This window comes from Egretta garzetta, unplaced genomic scaffold, assembly GCF_000687185.1.
Source record: "Egretta garzetta isolate BGI_Z169 unplaced genomic scaffold, ASM68718v1 scaffold145, whole genome shotgun sequence".
NCBI classification, from domain to species: domain Eukaryota; kingdom Metazoa; phylum Chordata; class Aves; order Pelecaniformes; family Ardeidae; genus Egretta; species Egretta garzetta.
This window is the reverse complement of record NW_009259687.1, coordinates 828,006-849,292: the sequence shown is the minus strand read 5'-3', so window position 1 is coordinate 849,292 and position 21,287 is coordinate 828,006. Positions and strand designations below refer to the sequence as shown.

Here is a 21,287-nt window from a genome sequence, read left to right as displayed (position 1 = left end):
AAAATCATTTTTGTTAAGGCATAATATAACAGAGAATGCAATGTAGTACCATTGGGACTGATAAAAATGAAATACTAAAGAAAACCCATGCCCTTACATATAGCTTTCAGCAGCAGATGCAATAGATGTAATTTAGTTGTGTGGTGCTGGAAACATAATATTGATTTACCATGAATCAAGAGAAATAGCTTGTACCATGGCTGGTTGTATGGATTGCAGCAATCTTGGTGAAATGAGTTACCTAAAAATGGTACTGTAAGAGAATTCCTTCTTTTTGATAAAGATGGGGAGGCGATTGTAGCCAGGTAAAAAAATCCAGTTACATGTCTAAATGAGGAGCTGATAGGTACTTCATGTGCTGTTGCTGGGAACTACCAATTTTCCATGTACTTAGCTCATACTTTAAAAAAAAGACCAATTTCTTGAAAGCTAAACTCCACATAACTTTCATAAAATTGAAGGCAGAGATTTAATGGAATGAGAGGGGTTTGGGCTAGAACTTACCTTGCATTACTTGCACATATAACTTGATCTTTTTGTGGTGTTTGTGTACCACAAGATAACCATATTTTTTTTTTGGTTTTGAAAAAGACCCCAAACAAAATAGCATTTGAAATAAAATTGCAATGACTTCAGAGAAGGTTAGTTTGGTTACTGCATGACATATAACTTCTTTCTATTTTTCTCTTGGTCTTTACTAGGTGAGTTACTCAAAGCGATTTCCATTCCTTGCTTGTGTTTTTTTGGCAGACAATATAATGCTAACAAGCAGTTTTACTAACTTCACCTTTCAACCAGAAGCAAACATGTTTTCGTATTGTTTTAAGAAGTTGGTGTATGGCTTTCATTCATTTATTCCTTAATCCTCAGGTGACCTAGTTTCTTCCTGGAGTGAAATCAATTTTAAATACCCTTAATATATTCACTGATATTTTAAACAAAGCATTCTACTATTGGTGTCTTGGGTTCTTGAAAACTGTTGGTTTGGGTCCCTTGATGTGCTGGTCACTAGTTTCAGGTGAAAGTGAATATTTCAGGAAATGACTACTTATTTCTGAACTTAAAAAAATTCCCCGTTGTAGACAAATTAAAGCCTTCTGACAAGAGGGCTTTACCTCCCTTCGTTACTCCTCATTTGTCCTTAAGCCACAGCGTGCAGATCCTAGTTGTTCTGCAGGTGAACATCACCGAACTTCGCATGTTGTATAATGGGACTTGAAAGGAGGCTTCATACTTAATGTATGTTCTGTTTTCTGAAAACTTTGGAATTTAACAACAATCATTTCAATATTCTCTACTTTTCTGTCAGGAAGTATGCCTGATTAGAGGGCTGCTAAATTAATGGCAGCAGGGTGCATTGTGCAAATGAAACCTGACCACATGAGAAGAGAAGTGATGTTTTAAATGGAACAGCTTCTTTTTCCCCTAGCTAGCCAACTCAATTTCTCCCCAAGTATTCTTGGTGAAGAATTTAGTGCTTCTAAACTCCTAGGAGGCAGATTTAAGAAAGCATTAAAATAATTCCTTTTGGTATTTCAAGAGCCCCCTGCTCTCCTGAAATAAAAAAATACAGCAAGATATTTAGCTGAAAAAATAAAAATAGGCTACCTTTGCATGTGGGCTGGGCTTTTGGATCTTTGCTGAGTGTTTTTATGGAGTTGGTTGATTTGGCTTTTTTATTTTATAAAAATGAAGAAACGAACTGTTAGTTTTCATGAACCAGAGAGTGGCATAAATTTGCAGTTGTCTTGTGTGGAACAAGTCATTGTTAGGATGAGGAAGGATGGGTGACCCAAATGGTATGTGAAAGCTGCAAGTGCTCAAACAGGTTGAGATGCTGTGTCAATTCTAACAGAACTCTCAAAAAATAAAATAAATTGATTTCCTGTTTAGTACTTGTGTAACAGGCAGGTTTAGGTACTGTATTATGCTCTACAAATACAGAGAAAAAATCTTCTATAACTCTTGAAATGAATGGGGATTTTTTTCCTAAATGTGAACCATGTCCCACATTTTCTACCACTTGTAGTCTTGGATGTGTGTCAATTTTAAAAAGCAAAAATAGAATAAACTCCTTTTATTAGAGTAACAGATAGTGACTGATAGTTGGTGTTATGGCTAGAAATGGGATTTAAGCATAATATTTTGGAACAGTTTGAGCAATACTGTAGGTTTTTACTGAACTTGCCTCTCTTACAAACCACATCTCTGCTCTCTTTCACAGTCTTTCAACTATGCAAACAGATGTATTTGAACAAGGTATCTTTTTTTGGTCAGTTTGAAATAACATTCACTTTACTGTTAAATACTTAATATTCTTTTCTTCCCTTCTGAATCTCCTGTTTGGGATTTGTGTTGCTGATTTGTGTACTCCTAAAACATTTCGTGCTTTATAGCAGCTGGAAAACCACACAGAAACAGAAAATGAAAAATTATGCAGGCAAGGTATAAAAATATCTGAAAATATATTTTAGAGTAGTAACAAAAGACTGTGCTTAATTCCCTGAATGGAGTAAAGATTTTCCAGATGTAGGGCATCTTAAAGACTTGTACTCGGAAAATGTAGACAAGGGAGTTAAGGTAACTCTAAAGATCATAAAATACAGCTGAGAGCGCAATAAGGTAGAGATAAACATTCACAGAATCTGAACATTATATTGGTTTTTAAAGGTTAACATTTTAAATCAAATTCAGGGCAAATATTTTTTTAATTAAAAATGAGGTAAGATGAGAATAATGAATGCTGAAATGTTAAACCAAGGATGACTAGGAACATAAAGACCATCCACCCATCCAGCTATCAGGTAGCTGTCAAGTTCTGAGGGAAAACTATAGAATTAAAAAGAATAGAAAAATCATAGATGGAAACAAACAAAACGCCGCTTCAGAACAATTTAATAAGTTTATATGAGATAAATAATAAAGGGATTGCTTTGGAAGTATGTTCTTTGCCTTTTAATTGCCCCATCAGAGAATATCATCTAGTGAATGGTTAAGTTTTGTTTCCCCATATTAAAGTCCATGTTTGGGTCTTGCAAATGCTTCCATAGACCACTTATTTATATTATCTCTTACTAAGCTTCCGAGGTAAATTATAAACTGGAAGAGTTGGTTTCAAATGCATATTATGGAAGAAAGGTTGCAGCGACTGTTGAGTCTGATCATATGGATATACTGTCTTTTGAACATGTCTGGAAGCAAATCTTATTTTGCTGCTTTAATATGTTTGAAGTCCAAATTAATCTTACACCTAGATTAGCATTACTGGGATGTGATAATGGATTAAGTACTGATCTTTTTTGCCCCCTGTTTCATCAGCTGCTTTCTTCTGCAGGAGTGGTAATTGCTTTGGAATGGAAATCTTCAAATAGTATTTCAGTTGATAAAGATTTGTGCAATATCCATGCAGATATTCTTTTGCATTAAAAAGGATTTTTCTACTATTTATTTTGACACATGTTAAATAGTGTAAGAGATATCAGAATATGAATCATAATTCCTTAAAGAACTCATGTAATAGCTATATGAGTAGTCTTGTGGAAATATAAAATCATAACATGGAGATCAGCTCATGAAAATTTTAAACTAAAAATACAAGTATCAAGTAAGAAATAGAACATATATCATAGTTAATACACTTAATACCACAGGATTTGCTATATACAAAGCAGAACTATCATAAGGGGACATTGTGCAGTATTAGCTCAATGAGAAAAGTACAAACATTAGTACCACTATTAGAAGAAAAGTGCTAACATTACTAATGTGAATAAGGTCTCCTATTTTTGATCCAGGTAAAAGTTCATCTATACTATTTTGGTCTGGAAGATTAAAGACATAGCTGCAAATTTGATGGAAATCCAGCCTCAGAACAAATAGAAACAGAAGTCAGCTTTCAACATCAGATGAATTCACCAGAGCAGGCGAGTGTTAAGAAAGTTAATGAAGGTAATGTAAGTAAGGCTTGTAATGGACTTGCAGCTGTGTACATGGCTAGCTACTGCATCTGAAATGAGATGTGGCAGCTTTGTGTCCTTTCCTTGCCTGACCATTCACAGTAGTTTGACTACAGCCTGGTTCACAGGTAGTTTGAGAATTAACTGAAAAATAAGGCCGTTTATGCTATTCCTCAAGGACAATCTTAAAATAATGGGAAAAACTTCACTGCAATTTGTCAGAGCAGCCAATATGCCACTGGGATTATGATGGTAACTCCTGGTCATGGGAAAGAGGTTAGAACTCCACTGACAGCAAAATATTGAATAAGAACACTTGCTAAACACAATTTGAACTTTCAACAGAGAAAAACATTGTAGAGGACGAAAGTGGGAAAACTGCCATCCAGTGACATAATTTTACAAGAAATTGATTTTTGGATGTAGGAAGTTACCTTCTGATGCACAAGACATAATAACAAGCTAATAATAAAAGAATTGCCAGATATTGTATAGACTCCCTTTGTTCCCTGGTGGTGGACCAAGTAGAACTTTCTCCAAAGTACATAGAATTTTAGTTTTTGTAAGTAATACAAGATGCTGATGCATTAACGACACCGCCAGCGATCAGTATTAGAAGATCTGAAATAATCCTTCCTCAGTTTATAAAGCTTGCATCTTCATCTCCAGAAGCTGATCAGGAGAGACCTGTCACTCTCCTTTTAGTGCAGTATTGATGGTGGAGATTGATCAGCCAGCACATTTCCAAAGTCCATATCATAAGTATGTGTAATAGGAAATTTAATAACCCAGTCAAAATTAAAGTAAATATTTTCATTGATTAACATAAAGGTGCTGATTCTTTTTTCAGTGGTGAAAGCCTTATTGTTTAGAGATGCAAAAAGCTGAAATAACCGCTAGTGATAGTTGCTGGTAGAATGGAGTCAAATGGAGGCAAACCTTTGGATTCCTGGTAGCTCTTTCTTCTGGAAAAAATCCTGATCCACAGCGTCTTCTTCACCAATTCGATTCCTAGCACTGGAGTGCATCCTCTTGTGAAAAGACGTAGTGATTTAGCTCCATCCATCCCAAACGCTTAAGAAGTATTTCAGCTGGGACCTCAGTGTATCCGCAGCAGACAGATCCTTTTCTAGTCTTCACTTGCTGAAAATTGGGGCTGATAGTCTTGCAGCTAATCTCTAATAAGGTAACTTGTAGTGCAGTGTACTAAGAGTGGAGTAAAAAGTGAAAAAGATTGTATGTAACTAGAGAGGATTCACTGAAGATGAGCCACAAAACAAACAAAAAAGTGCCCCCACAGAAAATGGCAATGGCAGGCGTAAAATCAGATAATAAAGCGATCCTACCATGAAGGCAAAAAGGCAAAAAACAATTAATCCCCCCCAGAGAATCAAACTAAACAGAAAACAAAAAGCAAACAGGCTTAGTGCAGAGAAACACAGGCATATAGCAGCGGCCATGTTGCCACTAAAAAAAATCCTGTCCTTAAGCAGATTAGGAAAATTCCTCTTGTGCTAAGCTTTCACAGTTTGCCTTCTATATATATTGTAGGCTGTTTTTGAATGCCTCTATAAATTGCATGTCTAGAAAAATGCATTCCAGAAACCTGTGGCTTTTAAGCCTTTTGTTTTCCAAAGAAAGAAGTCAGTTGTAAAAGAAGGTGTTATAAATGATACTGCAATCTGTGCTGCATCAGTGCATTGGAACAAAATTTGCTCTTCTGGTTTCTTTGAAGTCTGCATATGTACAAATGAAAATGTGTGAGCTTTCCATTTATCCCAAGAAAATAAGATTTCTTTGTATGCATGTGTATTCATAGAAATTGTGTGTGTATATATACACATATGTATGGAATAATGTATATACACCGTCCAATTGTATCTCTTTAGGACCACAGAGAATGTAGGTATTTTATAATCTGTATTGCTGCTATTTCAGAAGCATGGTCTTCTGAAAACGAGAAACTTCTGATTTCCATTTCCAGCACATGTACATGCATCCATTTGTATGCATCATTTCTTGTGCCAGCATTGTCCAAGAGACTGTCCTCGCTGCAGCCAAAGACTACTTTTGCTGCAATGATGGCTGCCAGCCTTTGAGTAGTCATTTCTTTTAGATGAACTGGAGATGCTTCTTGCTGAACTATGGAAGGCACCGCTCCATGCCTGTGCTGTCACACTGCAGACCTTTGAAGCTACCTCTCTTCTTTTGGCTAGCAGGACAGGTTATTTCCTCTCTTCTGAAAACTTGTTCCTTAAAGGTGGTGCTTGGAGGTTTTTTCTAGTTTCAGGCTCAAGTATGTATTACATAGGAAAATGAATGTTAAGAATAGTAGCTAGCTGTCTTGGCTAGGAGTCTGGGATTTGTCTTTATGAATGACACGACCAGAACCAGACATGGCATCATAGCTGCTGATGTGTTTCTGATTGAGCTAATGGCATTATAATAATTTCCATATTATGTTCCATCCTGTTCTTGCCGCTGCCTAACAGCTTGTTTGCCTTGTTTTCCAGACTCCAGCTGTACATTGTCTTCAGTGAACTGTTCATAATTTCTTCCCTATCCTTTTTGAAATTAGTGCTAGTTTGGCCTTATGTGGGTGTATGAGTAGTTAATTGTGTATATATCGATTCTGGCATTGTGTTGACCATTTGCCTAATAAATTCTTCACACTGCCAGGGATTTACAGAAAATCTGCACATTTAGTCTAGTGCAGTATCTAGTAATGTAGTGTATGCTGGAATTAATGGCAAACCCTGAGGTCTCCTACCCAAAATTTTGCTGTAATAAAATAATTTACTCTTGATCTTCTGCATTTGTCTTTTTTTACTTCTTTATGTAAGAAGTTTCACATGCCTAAAATGTTACCCAGCTTTCTGTCTGAGAATATGGGATACTGAGAATGCTTAGCACGTTCAGAGATGCAGGAGTGCAAGTAGCAGAATTTTCTAATTTGTACACCGAACAACAAAAAGGTTGGCTGTCATCAGTGAAAAGAGACAATGCCTCAAGTCAGCATTTTAAAAAAACCAAACCAAACCCAACAAAACAACAAACCAAACATGCTTTTGGATATCTCTCACCTATTTCTCATTTGCTTAATAAAAGTAGAATACGGTGGGAAGAGAGTAATCTTATCACATACTTAAAGGAGAAGCCTAACAAATATTAGCTTCCAATACCTAACACCTTTTAAACACAAAGTACAAGTAAAACTCTAGTGTGTAAGAGAAGGGTTCTCCCCTTGTTGCAGAGAATGCAAAATTCGTGATGATGTTATTGTCAGGGAGCAGGCCTTAACATGTGCGTGCAGTTCAGGGAGGTCCCAGTGCTAAGAGAATAGGTTTGCTCTTTTAAGCTGAAAGTAGCTGAACTGGACCAGCTTAGTAGAGACGTTCGTAGAAACTGTGGCAGCCTCTGTGCTGCTGATGAGGATGTGCATTTGGGAAGCCTGGACCCAATCTTTTGGACGAGACCCACCTTCCAGGCGATGTCACTGTACCCTGTACTGAGGAGGCTCCTGCAGCAGAGGTGATCCCTAAGGATCAGGGGAAGCTGATTGTGATAGTGGGAGATTGTTAGTAAGTGCAGTTAAATGGATTTCTGAGGTAGGATGCTCGGTGAGGGATACTCTTGAGGCTAACTTCAGTGTATTTCACTTGGCAACCTGAAATACGGGATTTCTGTGATAACATTCTCTGTAATGCCTGTCAGCTCCGTGTGGGGGGAGTTAGTAGACAAGAGATTAGCAGCCCCCATGTGTGGATGACATAATGGTGTAAGAAGAAGGGATTAGGCTTGATGGGAGCTGATCAACTTTTTGGGATTGAAGGCATCTACCCAGGAGGAATGCTGCACCTCAGTCGAGACAGAAACATGCTGTGGGCACTAAAAATTAAAAAGAATGTAGAAGACTGGAGACAAATCCAAAATAGCATCTCTTCTTGGACTTCAGACTGCTCTTCCAGGAAGCAATTATTTTCTTACGTCCAAAATAATTCTCTCTGTTGCTTATCCTAATGAGGCACTGGCCCAGTCTGTGTGGACAACTGCAATCTTCCACTCTCGTGACTTGTCCTAACTTTGAAGCTTCCCTGACCTTATTTAATGTTTCCTGATTGTTGTCACTGTCCTGATCTGAGTTGGTAGCACAGTCCTGGAACTGCATTTTTTGCTATTACAGGCTGGGATTCCTGCCCAAAGAGATTCCATGATGCTTTTCTTCTGTAATATTTTTATCCTGGTAAAATTCATGTACGGAGCCACTTCCCTGCCCATACATCTTAATCCGTCATTCCTGAAATGTAGATACTGACAACAGTATCCCTCAGGTTATCCTCCTGTGGGTAGGTGTGTGGGATGGCTGTTACAGAGAGTGGTTGGTTGATGCCAAATATACTTTTATTTTGCAGGCTTCGTGGAAGCACTTGTAAGTTCTGCTTTGCTCCATTTACTCAGTATTGCACATAGCAGCTACCTGGCATTGTAGGCAGATCCATTTCCCTTTCCTGTGTCTTGCGATTATATTGTTTATTTGCCTGTTGGCTTTTTGAGGCCTTTTTTGCTCCCTGCATTTTCAGGCTCCAGAGACTTCTTTACCTTGATAGGAATACCTGAATCTATGAAGGCAAAAGCCTGTTAGGTATGAAGGAAACCATAGATGGTGATTTTTGGACAGTACAATGGACTTAATTTTCCACTTTTTCCGTTTAAATTAATGGAAATTTGTGCAGTGAGGTGCCTATACTGTTTTGAAAATACTCTCTTTTTGTCAGTCATTTGCTTTTATCAGTTTTATATCCTGTTCATTCTCTCTCTAGGACTGAACAGGCAGTGGAATCATATTTAAGTATACTGAAAGTAGCAAAACTTAAAGAATTAAGACTGAAAATAAGGTTTAGTACTCTTCAGTAGTTACTTTACAAATAATTCTTTCTGGTTTGTTTTACAGTACCAATTCTGCTTCCTAGAACCAGTACACATTTAAATGCTGTGTGTACATCTGCATTTAATGTTAACTTGGGTAGAGAGGCTTATAAATATTCAATTAGAATTATTGGGAAAATGAAAAGAATATTTTATTCGTCCATAATGTCTATTGATTTTTAAATAAGTAGGCATAATGTCTATTGATTTTATTTTTTTTTTTTTAAGCAAGTTGTACATTACAATTTAAGCAGACTAGGCATAAATGCTGGCGAGCTTCTTACAGCTTCAGGCAGGGCAGGGAGTGTGATCTGAGTCGCTTTACCTCCAGCTGAAAAATATTCCAACACCACGTTAACAAAGCAACGCATCTTCCCAGGGGCTCATCTCCTAGTAAGACAGCAGACTTACTGCATCTGAAAACCTGCTTTTTATTTCCTGACGATACGTATTTTCTTTGCCAAGCCTCTGATAGTTCTTGTCTCTGTGTGAGCCATCTCAGCGTTTTTCTTAGATAAATGTCAAGCTTTGTTTCAAAGATAAATACTTCTGTAAAAATAAGTGATGGGCAGGAAAAAAGCCAGTCTAATTCATGGTTTAAGAAAATAGTGGGGAATTAATGACAGTAAAAAAATCCAACAATGTTTCCCGTGGCTTTTTTTTTTATCGTGTAAGTGAGAAAAGACCATTTAAGATCTTAAGTCTAAAATGTCACTTAGCATATATGCAAATCTGCAGTAACCCCAGAAGCTGCACTGGGATTGCTTTGGGTTTATGTATGTTTAAGTCCTCCTATAGCCAGCTATCTGTAATTTCTGGACTAGATGGTGGGTTTGCTTTCTGATGTTAAATTGTGAGTTCAACAAACACGAAGTCCATATTAAAAATAAACCCTTAGATTCTGAAAGTTTCTGTCTGAAGGTGCATCTTTCCTCTGAAGTAAACTGAAATGCTTAAAATGCAGTAGTGAATTTGGTGTAATGTTTTAGCCCCAAGAGTAGGATTTAAATGGGAGTCACCATCTTTCATTTTCTTTGCTGTGCTTTTACTTGCTAAGAAAAGATAAAATGAAAATATGTTTTTTAAAAAAAGTCAGGTTATGTTGGAACTGTTTCATCACTTTCGAAACTGTTTTATTGAAATCACCAAATCACAGAATGGCAAGGGTTGGAAGGGATCTCTGGAGATCATCTGATGAAAAATATCAGAGAATTTAAAATTAGAGGAGAATGAATGAATTTAATTCAGGTTTTGTGTATGCAATGAATGATTTTACAGGATCATTTTAATTCTTTTATTAATCCTTGGTTCTGGCTGCTGAAGTTGTACTTCTCTTGTGAGAATTTGGTGAGTCATGCAGCTCGTTAAAGCACTGGCTGAGAGAAAATGTTGATGTCTAAATACGGATTAATGATGGAGATAGATTTTATTGATGGAGAAGACAACTTATCATACCAAAGAGCATTTAGGTAGAAAGTTGCTATTGGGAAGTTAAACCTTGACTCTCTCTTTGCAAGCTATTTAGGCTATTTCTTCAGAGATGGTCACTGCATGTTTATCTCTTTGGCTTTTTCTTCGCAATTTGATCCCTCTCAAACAAAAATGCAAAAGGTTCTGTGAGAAGTCTTAATAATTTTTTTCTCATTAGTATAATGAAAATTAAGCGTTTTACTATCTGCAACAAATATTCTTTATACAAAATGTCCTCTAACGTGTGGCAAGCACATAAAAATTGTTAACTTCTCCAAGAAAAGCTATTGAATTGGGGCTGATTGTTAGCGGAGTGGGATACGTAAAAGAAAATTGCAACAAAACTGTTGAAAAACAACAATAAGAAAGCTTGTGCAGAGGTATACAGCTGTTTTTTAGGTGTTTGCACTGCCTTTGTATTTAATTTTTTTATGTACTAAAAATTTGCCTGCAATATGGCTTATGCTTTACATGCAGCTTTTTTTTTTCCAGTATATATAACTTTTTGTAGGTTGTACGAGATGTGTATTAGAGAAGCACAGATAGATTCTGGCATTCCAGTTCTCCTACAGTACAATAAAGACAACGAGTTAAAACCAATGTATTAAAGACTTTTGGACTCCCCAGAAACTATTGTGAGTTGAATGCTTTAACCATGCATTGAATTGAACCTGAATGTGTGAATAAGGACATTGACTAGATGAGCTCTGGTGAGATCTGCCAGGTTCAGGAAAAGCCCCTTCCCAACCCCAATCCTCTTTGGAGAAAAGGACTTATTTTTTTTTTTTTTTAGAAAATGACAGTTTTTGATGAATTTGCAAGACTTGCGAAGACTTCAGAAATGTCTTCTGTACCCATAGGTACAAACTGGGATATACCTTAATATCTGCCTTTGAAGCCAACACCTGAATGAAAAGAACTTGCAGTTTCTTTCAGAGGGTGTAGAGGATGAAGAGAACTCTGTGCTTGGTAGTATGGAAGGGTAATGTTGGTACAGACAGTCCTGAGTACCTGCAAGGCTTTTCCTGTGATGAAGTCAAGTGTTTGGTCTAATTTGAAGTATGGTAAAAGACAGAAGACAGAAGTATTAGAGATTGATTAATATCCTTTGTCTTCATATATTTTCAAGAGAGTTTGTATTTATAATTTAAATGCAACAGAAAGAAAATCGTAGCCAGAACATCTCCTTGTAATAGAATCAGCTGTTTCTGTCAGTCCATTACAGAGCACACTAATCACCCATCAGAACTAAAAGTCATTAGGCACAGCCTGCAGTTTCTCAAATCTGTGCTTTGGGAGTGAGTGCCTGTATTTTACCAGTACTTTAATTGGGGATGAGTTTTCCTTTACTCTGAAACAGATCTCTTGGCACCAAGTAAGTCTGGATTATCCAACTGTATTAAATGTAAGGCGGTTCAGAAATAAATCTGTGAAAGATGTTTAGATGTCACATGCTTTTTCATATGAGAAGTCTTAGAGATCCAGACCCCTTAGTTTTCTTGACATTTGCACAATTTATGATATACCTGAAGGATAGGCCTGGATGTGGTTGTTTAAAAATATGTCCAGGTATGAGGTCAGTCAGTGCCCTGGGTTCCCAGCTCTGCTGCCTTTTTTTTTTGAAAGTAAGAGATGTTGCTTTCCCAAGATATGTTCCACCTCTTCTAAGCCTGAAGATTGTCTTGTATATGCCGGTATAAACCTTTCACCACACTCAGTTTGAGCTGTAAATTAATCTTGGGTTTGGCCTAGCACCACTTTGCAGTTTCACATTTTATATTTCACCTTCAGAGCCTTGCCACGTGTGAACACAACAGGCAGCCTTGTTCCCTTGAAATTAAGGAAGTCCAAGATTTTAATTTTAAAATTAGGTTAAGGTTGGTGGTTATTACATTTCTACCTCATGAAAATTGAGAGGATCATTTAATTGCCAATTTTTCTTTGTCTTTACAGTTAATTTAAATATTCCTAAGCAGATAAAATACCTGTTTGAAAGTGTGTGAAAGAGACGATAGGAGAGCATGTTTCAATTTAATGTTTGTTTTTCACTGAAAATGTTGTTTTCCAGAACTAATTATAAAAAGGTAGTTGTAGAAATACTTTGTGTTATAACTCTGAAATGAGTCACACTAAGTGTCTAACCACTTTATATTTCCAGGGGATGAATGTCTTCCTATACACATAATACAAATGTAAGCCTTCTGTGGCTATTTGCTTTTGCTGGAAAAATATTTATCATCTGGGAATGAAGCAACAGAGCCCTTTCTTTCATCACTTCTGTCAAGGATTTATGTTTCAGTTTGGCTGCAGTTTGGAGCCCAGCAGTCATAAGCAGTATCAGAGACCATTCACTTCTGAGGACAAAAGGAAAGTTAGAATTCTGTTGTCTGCTTACAAGGATGTAAATACTGGCTGGCATCTGCTTATTCCAAATTTTCATGTGATGCTCAGCATGTGGATTTTTTCATTAAGAGGATGATGGCCTTTAACTGTTCCTTTGCAAAAAATGATCAGAGCATCCTTTGCCTGTCTCTCCTTCTATTGAGAAGGAGGGATTTGAGAGGGGCAAGCTGAAGTGCCTTATGTAGACCAGCTAAGCAATGAAAAATTACATCTGCTTGTTCTGTAAATAATGTCCAGTCAGAGCAGATGTAATTAACTACTGAACTTAATGGATGCCTCGTGAGGTTACAGATGCTATCAGTCATAAACTAGATGAAGGCAAGGGAGCTTTATATGCTTGGAATTCCTTTTAGGACTAATTACTAAATATCTTTAAAATTGATTGCGTATGCTTTCAATTTCTGAGAGTGTTTTCGCATGATCTATGTGGAATGGGCTTGCTGCAGCTTTAGGGGAGGATGGGCGACACCTGTTGTTGAGGCTTTTTGAGGAACTAAAAAGTAGTTTCTCTTCCCTAGGGCTTTCTCCCAGAGCTTCACTATTAGGAAACTTGGTCTTATTTTGGGGTTGCTAAGCCTTCTGGCCATTTTGGGAGACTGGTCTGGCACAGATTTTCTTTTTTTAGTTGAGAAATAATACAAATGTAAAGATACATTGAGGGTGGTGAAACACTGGAACAGGTTGCCCAGAGAGATAGTGGAGGCCCCATCCCTGGAAACATTCAAGGCCAGGTTGGACGGGGCTCTGAGCAGCCTGATCTAGTTAGCAGTGTCCCTGCTCCTGTGGGGGGGTTGGACTAGATGACCTCTAGGGGTCCCTTCCAACCCAAAACATTCTATGATTCTATGATTCTATGATACAATTCTGTTGATGTGTCAAAAGTCTTAGCCTAACATTGACAAAGCAACTGGAGGCATGTGGAAGTGCCTTTCAAATACAACCACCAAAGCTTAATTTCTGCCTGTCTGCTTCCAAATACTTTACAACTGGGGAGTTGGTGAGAAACCAACCTGACAGAATAAATAGAACCCTTTGGACTGTTGCGAGACTCCTGCTGATGATGTTAATACTAAGCTGACCATGTACCTTTTTTTGGTCCAACACAGTGTTGGAGATTGTCTCTCAACCAATGTATTTCAATATAATTTTCTTTGTAACCTTTGATCTTTGCTCACAATACGTATGAACAGCACACTGAGTGGATATGAGCTGGTGAGCAGGTCCAGGAGTTTTCATGAGATGCATATTGTTTTATGTAACTTTTATGTAGGATAAACCAGGAGAGTCCCCAAACTCACAAAAATTATGCTGGGCTTGATTATTCAGTTTTAAATTCAATAAAGGATGTTTAAAGAGTTTTGTAAATAAAACTGGTGGTCAAGTAGCCTCGATGTCAACTGTCAGTTCTTTTAGAAACAACCTTTTAAGAAGTAGATGTGTATATAGTAGAAATTACAACTGACTTAATAATAGATTAATATTAGTATGAGCCAACAAGGGATAGAATAAGACTGGATTTGTTTATTTGTAATGCTGTTGGCATTTTTAGCAGCTGTGACTGTTTCCTTGTGATCGCTGCATGCCCAGTCTCGAAGGAATTTTTGGTGCAAGTCAAGACAGTAATTTTAAGAGCAGTTTCTAACAATAGCATTGCAGCTGCAGTCCTGTGTGTCTCCGAGATGACACTCTTTTCTGCATTTTCCAAAATTTTGTAGAAGGTGACCTTTTGACTTACATTTCTGAAACTGGTGCAGTCTGGCAACATGAAAGATAATTTTGAACAGTTGCTTCCATTATTTGGGATGACTGTTCAGCGCTGGGCAGGCTGTTTCACACATAGGGTGGATCAGTGATCTGCTTCACGGCCTTGTAAAACTAGAATTAAGTAATGAGAAAGAATAATGAGCTGTCTAAGCTGTGTGCTTTATTCCTCTCAATATTCCTTCTCCCTTAGGCTAATTTGTGCAAAAATATAATACCTATAAGGAAGATTTTGAGCATTTATTGAGGCAGTTATTTATCAGATTTTAAAGTATAACCTGCCTTTTATTTACAGAAGACTACTACGCATCTCACTTTTTATTTTGTTGATCCACACGCACATTTTGGGTAGCTGTTACTGTTATTTCAGGGAATAAGTTATCATAAAGGTCCTCTGAAGCTACTGCTGTTGCAATTTCTGGCTTGTCTGGTATGAGAGCAAATTCGCCTTTTTTCTTCTGCTCTGCTGTTTTTTCTATGCTTCTGTGCCACATCTAGGACTCTGAGTTGCAAAATTCAAGCTGTAATCTTTACGTTTACTTTTTCCTGCAAAAGAAAATACATCTTCAAAACACCATCTTCTATAGGCACCGTATCATTTAACAAGAAGTTTGGCAAATGTATTTGATGAGGGCGGCTGCTGCCGTTTTTTTTAGCCTTGAGGAAGACAATAAAGATGATAGTAAATTAGCTTGCTGACGTCTAAGGATTGAACAGCTGAGTTACTGTACCTGCTATTCTTGATGTGACCAGGGTTCTCAGAGGTTGTCTTTAATTTTCGGAAACCATTTGCTGTTTAACCTCAGCCAAAAAGCTCGGGATCAAATACGAAACTAGCTATTTTCTTTTCTATGAAAAGAAAGAGGCTGCTGCTTGACTGATAGCATGAAATTAGTGACCCTGTGCTCTTAGTCCCAAATAACAGAGATAGGAATGAATCCTGCGGAGGAAATGAGTCTTGGAGAATTGCAAGTCATTCATTGCTCTGGCTAGCCAGGGCTGTGTGCCCACTGCCCTGCCCTTGGCTGCAGACGCCTACTCGTCCCGTAATCTCTAGCTCAGCTGTGGCAGCTGCCTTATTCCTGGGGTTGGGCAACTCTTCATTCACCCACTTGGGAATGTCGTTTGCATGCATCGCTTTTATTGTCATCTGCCTATCCAAGCCATGACGTGTGGTTTCAGTCGTGTTTGTTACCATGAGTGGGTTCAGCCTGGCCCATGGTGTACTGCATAATGTTGTATTTTGGGCTTGAAAACATGAGGTAATGTACAAAATCTGGAGTAGACACTTCAGTTACTATATATATATATATGGGAGTCAGCACTGAAATATTCTGAGGAAAGTGGGAATTCTTGTCTGGTTTGAAATGTATTCTGGAATTACTTTAGGTCAAGTAACCAATACCCTTAATCTTACGGAAAGCCCTGAGGTTAAGTGATATGAAAGGTTAGTAGGCGACTTTTGGAGGCATATATTCTTGATGGGTTAATGCACAGTTGTGACCTGGATCCTTAGCTTTGCCTATAAAGGAAGAACTTTGCGTTGCCCAGGCGGGAGGACTGGTGGGGGAGGGAAAATAAATTGCTGTGTTTGAGAATTTTGCTTAAAGTTTAAAGGGCTTTTAGCTTTATTTTCTTCTGCAGTAACTATAATTTGAAATAAATCCAAAGGCTTTTTTCTTTTTGCTGACTAGTGAGGGATTTCTAAGCTGAAGAGAAGCGAAGAGAAAGGCCAGAAGATGCTAAAAACATTAAATGTATCATTGGCTGATGCGTGACCTGTGGGTTTGAAGACTGGTAGAAACTGATTATTTAGAGAAGTAGGGTCTCCTGTGAGTTAAACAGCTGAGGATTTTTTTCCCCTTTTGGTTTTATATGTTAATGTACCTTACAAATTACATTTTTCTGACACATAAATTCTGTTGAGGTAGATAACTAATCCAAATAATACATTTAATTTGCTTTGAACTTGTAGTATGTTTAGGGTAACAGTGGGTGAACAGGTATCCTGTTAACCACGCACATTTGTCCTTGGAGGCTCTGGCACCTTGGCACCATGAAGGTGAGATTCCTTAGGACAGGGCAGTTCCGTGCATTTTGGCTGGTACTGGGAATACGGGAAGATGCACTGGGACTAAGAGGGCCGTGGCGATTTAGGATTTTTGCGATCGCAGGCATAAATTCAGTACAGTGTAGAGAAAGGTCTGGGAATTAAACTCTGTGTCCCCTCAGTATTTTGAATGATACTGGCAAGAGCATGGGTATTCATTTGCTTATTTTAAGCATCTCTGTAGCTAAACAGATGATCTAACAGTACGATCCTGAATTTAGTTTCTAAAAAGTCAGTAAATTATAGAAAATACCTGCAGCATATTCCATAGGTTAATCTGACATTCAATACAGATACGGTTTTAGTGTTGCTGTTTAAAATTCTTTGCTGATGAGTTTGGGAAACAAGTTCAGATGTTATCATTTCTAGAGAGAGAAATTGAGAAGTACTGTTTTTAATAACCATTTACAATGAGATGGTGAAAAGAAGGAAATTATTTTTCTTGACAGATACTGATAGGAGAAAGAGAAGCTTAGTGTGGGGTGCTTTTTTTTTTTTTTTAATCACCATGAAAAATTCCTTCCTGTTAATCTGATGGATGGATTACAGTTTTGTCCTTGCGTGGCCAGGTTGTATTTTCCATCAGAACTGGAGATTCCAACCCTTATTATATCATTTCTGTAATGCAAATGGTTATGTATAGAAAGAGATTTAATTAATCCCCTGCTGGTTGGTAGTATACCCTAAAGCAAACATAGTCAGCAAAGGAAAAATATTAAAACATGAGTGCATGGTACCAGGTCAATGAGTGTCAGTGGAATTTCATCATCTGTGAAATATTAACTTATTAACTGAAATGTATTTACTGTTATAGCTGTAAAAATATTTGTCTATTGTCCCAACTGGTATGATAGTGAGCTACCTTGCAAGAAAGCCAAGGTCAAAGGCAATCTCAGGAATCATGCTGTCTGCTCTGGCAAAAATATGGAACATCCTGAGTGTAGCGATGGTTCTCACTGCAATTTGAAAGGACTGCATTTAAGCTGCCATCAGTGCAGGCTCTAGCATCCAACTTTGCCTGTGGGTCTGTGCCATATGCGCAGCTACATATTCAAGGACAAATTACAAGACTGAGAGAAAGTGACAATTTTGAGTGATGGGCTCCTGTTATCTTCGCGCTTTTATAACATAACGTATCTGTTTAAAAGATGTGGGTTGCATTGTAGGTCAATGAACAAATAGATTTCCAGACTTTATTTCTGTTTCATATTGCGCGCAGATACGTATGCAAAAAGCCAGCACTCTCTCTGCTGCCTGAAATGTTCCTCTTTTCAGATGCAGTTTCTGTATACAAAAGGTGACAATAGAATAAATTTTCAGTATCTATGTACTAAACAATACATTATGTAAACAGAAAAGTGATGCTTAAAATGGCCAATAGATTTTCTCTTCTTGGTTCCTTGCTGTCTCCAAAATGACAGGTCCAGGAAGGATCCAATCCTGGTGCGAAACCTGAACTGTAGCACGCTATGGTGTCCAACTGATTTTATATCCTCATGATCTGAGACGATAAACTTAAGATAAAAAGAAACAACTATAAGGAACTCTTTTTGAAGGAGGTATTCGAACCAGCTTTTTATAAGTTCCACAATGCTGAATTTCTTTCCCAAGGTTAATTTTTAACTAGTTGTCTGAAAATCTGCTGCCGCTTTTGTCATGTACAGATCAAGTTGCATGTTTAATAATTATGCCTTGAAATATGGAACTGATACAAAAAAATTAACTTTCAGAACAGTCTGTTCCTGTCATTTGGGAACTGCGAGATTTAATGCACTTCTTATTTTTTAGGATCTGTGAAAGAAGCACACTTCTGAAAGCTCTGTGTGAAAAGCGTGCAACTGTCTTTTAAAATATTCCTATGCTATTTATCACTTTATATAAATCAAATATAAATGTAAGCTTCTATTTTGATATTGTTGACCTAGGGAGCAGGTGGCATGGAGGCTGGCTGAAGTAATAATGGTAATATATATAGGTACCGGCAGCGCAAGTGCTGGGGGAGGCAGATGCGCTGTCAGAAGAGGCAGTTTGAAATCTTGAATGTTCGTGTGTCATTCTCGTCAGAAGGGTGGTCTTAAATGAAAAATGTCCTTTAGGATAAACTAGCATATTTACTTAAAGGCTTACAGCTGCAACCTGTAAATAGTGTTTCAGACCAAGTAGCCACAGCTCAGCACTCTTGTATTAGTTATCTTGCGTCTTAAAATGTGATTTATTTTTTCAGGATACATGAATATGTAATGCCAAACTCCTTTGTGGAGTGGGTGGAAACCAGTCAAATCACACCACCCTCCTCACCATTTACTATCTAAAATGGTTTAATCTGTACTATAAGACTGATTCTGAGTAGAGTTTCACCTTTACAGGGTACTTGGGAAATGCTTTTGGACTTTCTCCTGTGTTTCACATAATTACTTAATCAGTGTTTTTGTAGTGCTCTCTCATATGTTTGAAACTACCCTATCATTTTTAGATGTAAACTCTCAGTTGGTCCCATTGCACACATTGAAGTGTTAAGCCATCCTAAGACGCAGCCGAGTCTACACCCTGTGAGAGTATCCCTGTCTCTGGCGGGCATTTTCCTTGTCCGCTCTATCCCCTGGAGTGTTCTCCTGGCAGTGGGCATCCTCAAATCGGTGCCCTGAAATAGGTCATCGGTTCTGTCTGCGCTATCCTCCCTCCTTGCTTCCATCTCCAGGCGTTTTCTTTCTTCTTTTTCCCTGGGATGTAACCATTAGACCCTTGCTGGTGATGCAGGACAAGCAACGCTCATAACTCTTTCTTCTTTTTCCCTGGGATGTAACCATTAGTCCCTTGCTGGTGATGCCGCTCGCAGTTGTGCAACTTTCAGCTCTGATGCTTCTGCGTTGGCCCCACCATTCATGGTCTGGTTTGGAGGACTCTGGAGAAGCAGGGAAGGGCGAAGAGCTGGGAGGGCGCGGGCTTGGTGTTTCTCCAGGGGACGGGAAAAGCCCTGCGGGAGTTGGGGCATGGCTTGGTGTGGGGCTGAGAGGGTTTTTGAAGGGGATTTTAAGACAAACACGTGATGAGGCATAGTGGAACAACAGGTATAAAAATTGATTGCTTTGATTGTGCTCTTTGTTGTCAAGACCACAGAGGTATTAAATTTGAACTACTGCCTATTGATTCTGCAGCTGCACTGTGTTTGTCGAGGTGGAGGTGCGGAATGAAAACAGTTGCTACACGGGTAGAATAATATTTCAATTGCATTGAGATGTCATCTTCTAGGACTTTTTCCTTCCTTACTTAGAAGCTCAGTTGATCACAGATTTCAAAGGATGATTTTGGGGACAAAGCCGAAGTCAGTCCTTCTTTTAACCTTGCGTGCATTTAATCCTAAATTAGCTACGTTATAGGAAGTAGCAAAGGTAATATTGTGTGAATAAAACAAGCATACAGGAGAGGGAAGGGAAAGGTTTGTCCGCTCCTGTTACTGGGCCACGATTCCCATGGTTTGTGCCTGTAAGCCCCAATTACCGGCGCTGCGCTGCTGCGAGGAAGCGTTCTCTCTTTAAGTGACTTGCCAGCCCTAATGACTAGAGCAAAGCTTGTAAACACGAACCCTAAAAGCTCAAAAATTAGAAGGTAGGTAAAAGAGATTTAAAGGTCACTGTTTTCCTTTTTCAGCCAGTACCGTGAAATTCCGGAGCTTTATTAATTCATTCTGAGAATTTCTGGGGCTGAGTGTGTTGGAATAAATGGAAATGCACCATCTGAACAGGAAAAGTACCCTCTGCTGAGCACCTTTGTTATGTCAGATCCTCTTTAAAGAGGATAAATTAAATACATCTGCTCATTTGATGAGAGAGATATATATGCATTTATTAGTAATATACTATATACATGAACAGAAAAATATATGGTATATAATTATATCTTACCTATTTATCCATTAGCAGTGGCAAAAAGCTGTCATTGCTACGTAGACTTCACGGTTGGAGACTTTAATTCTTTCTAACAAATGAGAGCGGAAGAAGTACCTTTTTAGAATATAAACCACACAACCTGTTATAGATGCTAATGATTTATTATCTTACATGCTTGAAATGTTTTGATTAGATCTTGACAAGTTTGTCTGATGGCAGGAATTTATTTCTTGATGCTGTAAGCTGTCAGCCTTGTGATAATTCACACATGAAATTTGCTCAGTACTGTTAGACTGTAACGAAATTTCAAATTGTAGAGAACCCATCCTTGAAAATAATAACAGAATGTTTAAGATTTAAATTTTTTTTTAGTAGATGTAACTTTTTGGTGTCTTGGAAAAACCTTGCTAAGTAATGTCCAATGTGTTACTTAAGAGACCAGCCATTGACAGGTTGTCAATAACATTGTTAATCATTTAAGTCAGTGCCCACACAGTGACCAAATATGGAAAAGAGGCTACCGGATTTTATGGATTTGGGTTTTTTCTATTGACTTTTGTCAACATTCAGTGAAAACACTGGGGTTTTTTGGTTGGGTTTTTTGTTGGTTTTGTTTTTTCTCATAGCGGGGATGAAAAACACAACACGCAGGATTGTGACAGAAATGGAGACTGGCGATAGCGTTAGTTCCCGTTTTGTTGTGAAAAGCGGTGGGCGGGGCCCGTGAGCGGTGGGCGGGGCCCGTGAGCGGTGGGCGGGGCCTCGGCTCGCGGG

General features: G+C 38.1%; 1 protein-coding gene across 22 annotated transcripts in view; it reads left to right on the top strand.

The window, feature by feature from the left end:
* The window catches only part of MAST2 (microtubule associated serine/threonine kinase 2), a 193,162-nt gene that overhangs the window by 62,018 nt on the left and 109,857 nt on the right, over positions 1 to 21,287 (top strand). For 2 of the 22 annotated variants that reach the window (XM_035894216.1, XM_035894213.1), the window contains exon 2: positions 3,795 to 3,923. The exons of 18 other annotated variants lie outside the window; for them this stretch is intronic. In XM_035894216.1, the coding sequence (XP_035750109.1) occupies positions 3,906 to 3,923 (18 nt within the window). In that variant the 5' untranslated portion in view covers positions 3,795 to 3,905. Of the gene's footprint in view, positions 1 to 3,794; positions 3,949 to 21,287 lie in introns of all 22 variants that reach the window. 2 more of the 22 variants (XM_035894217.1, XM_035894214.1) reach the window with 1 other exon arrangement.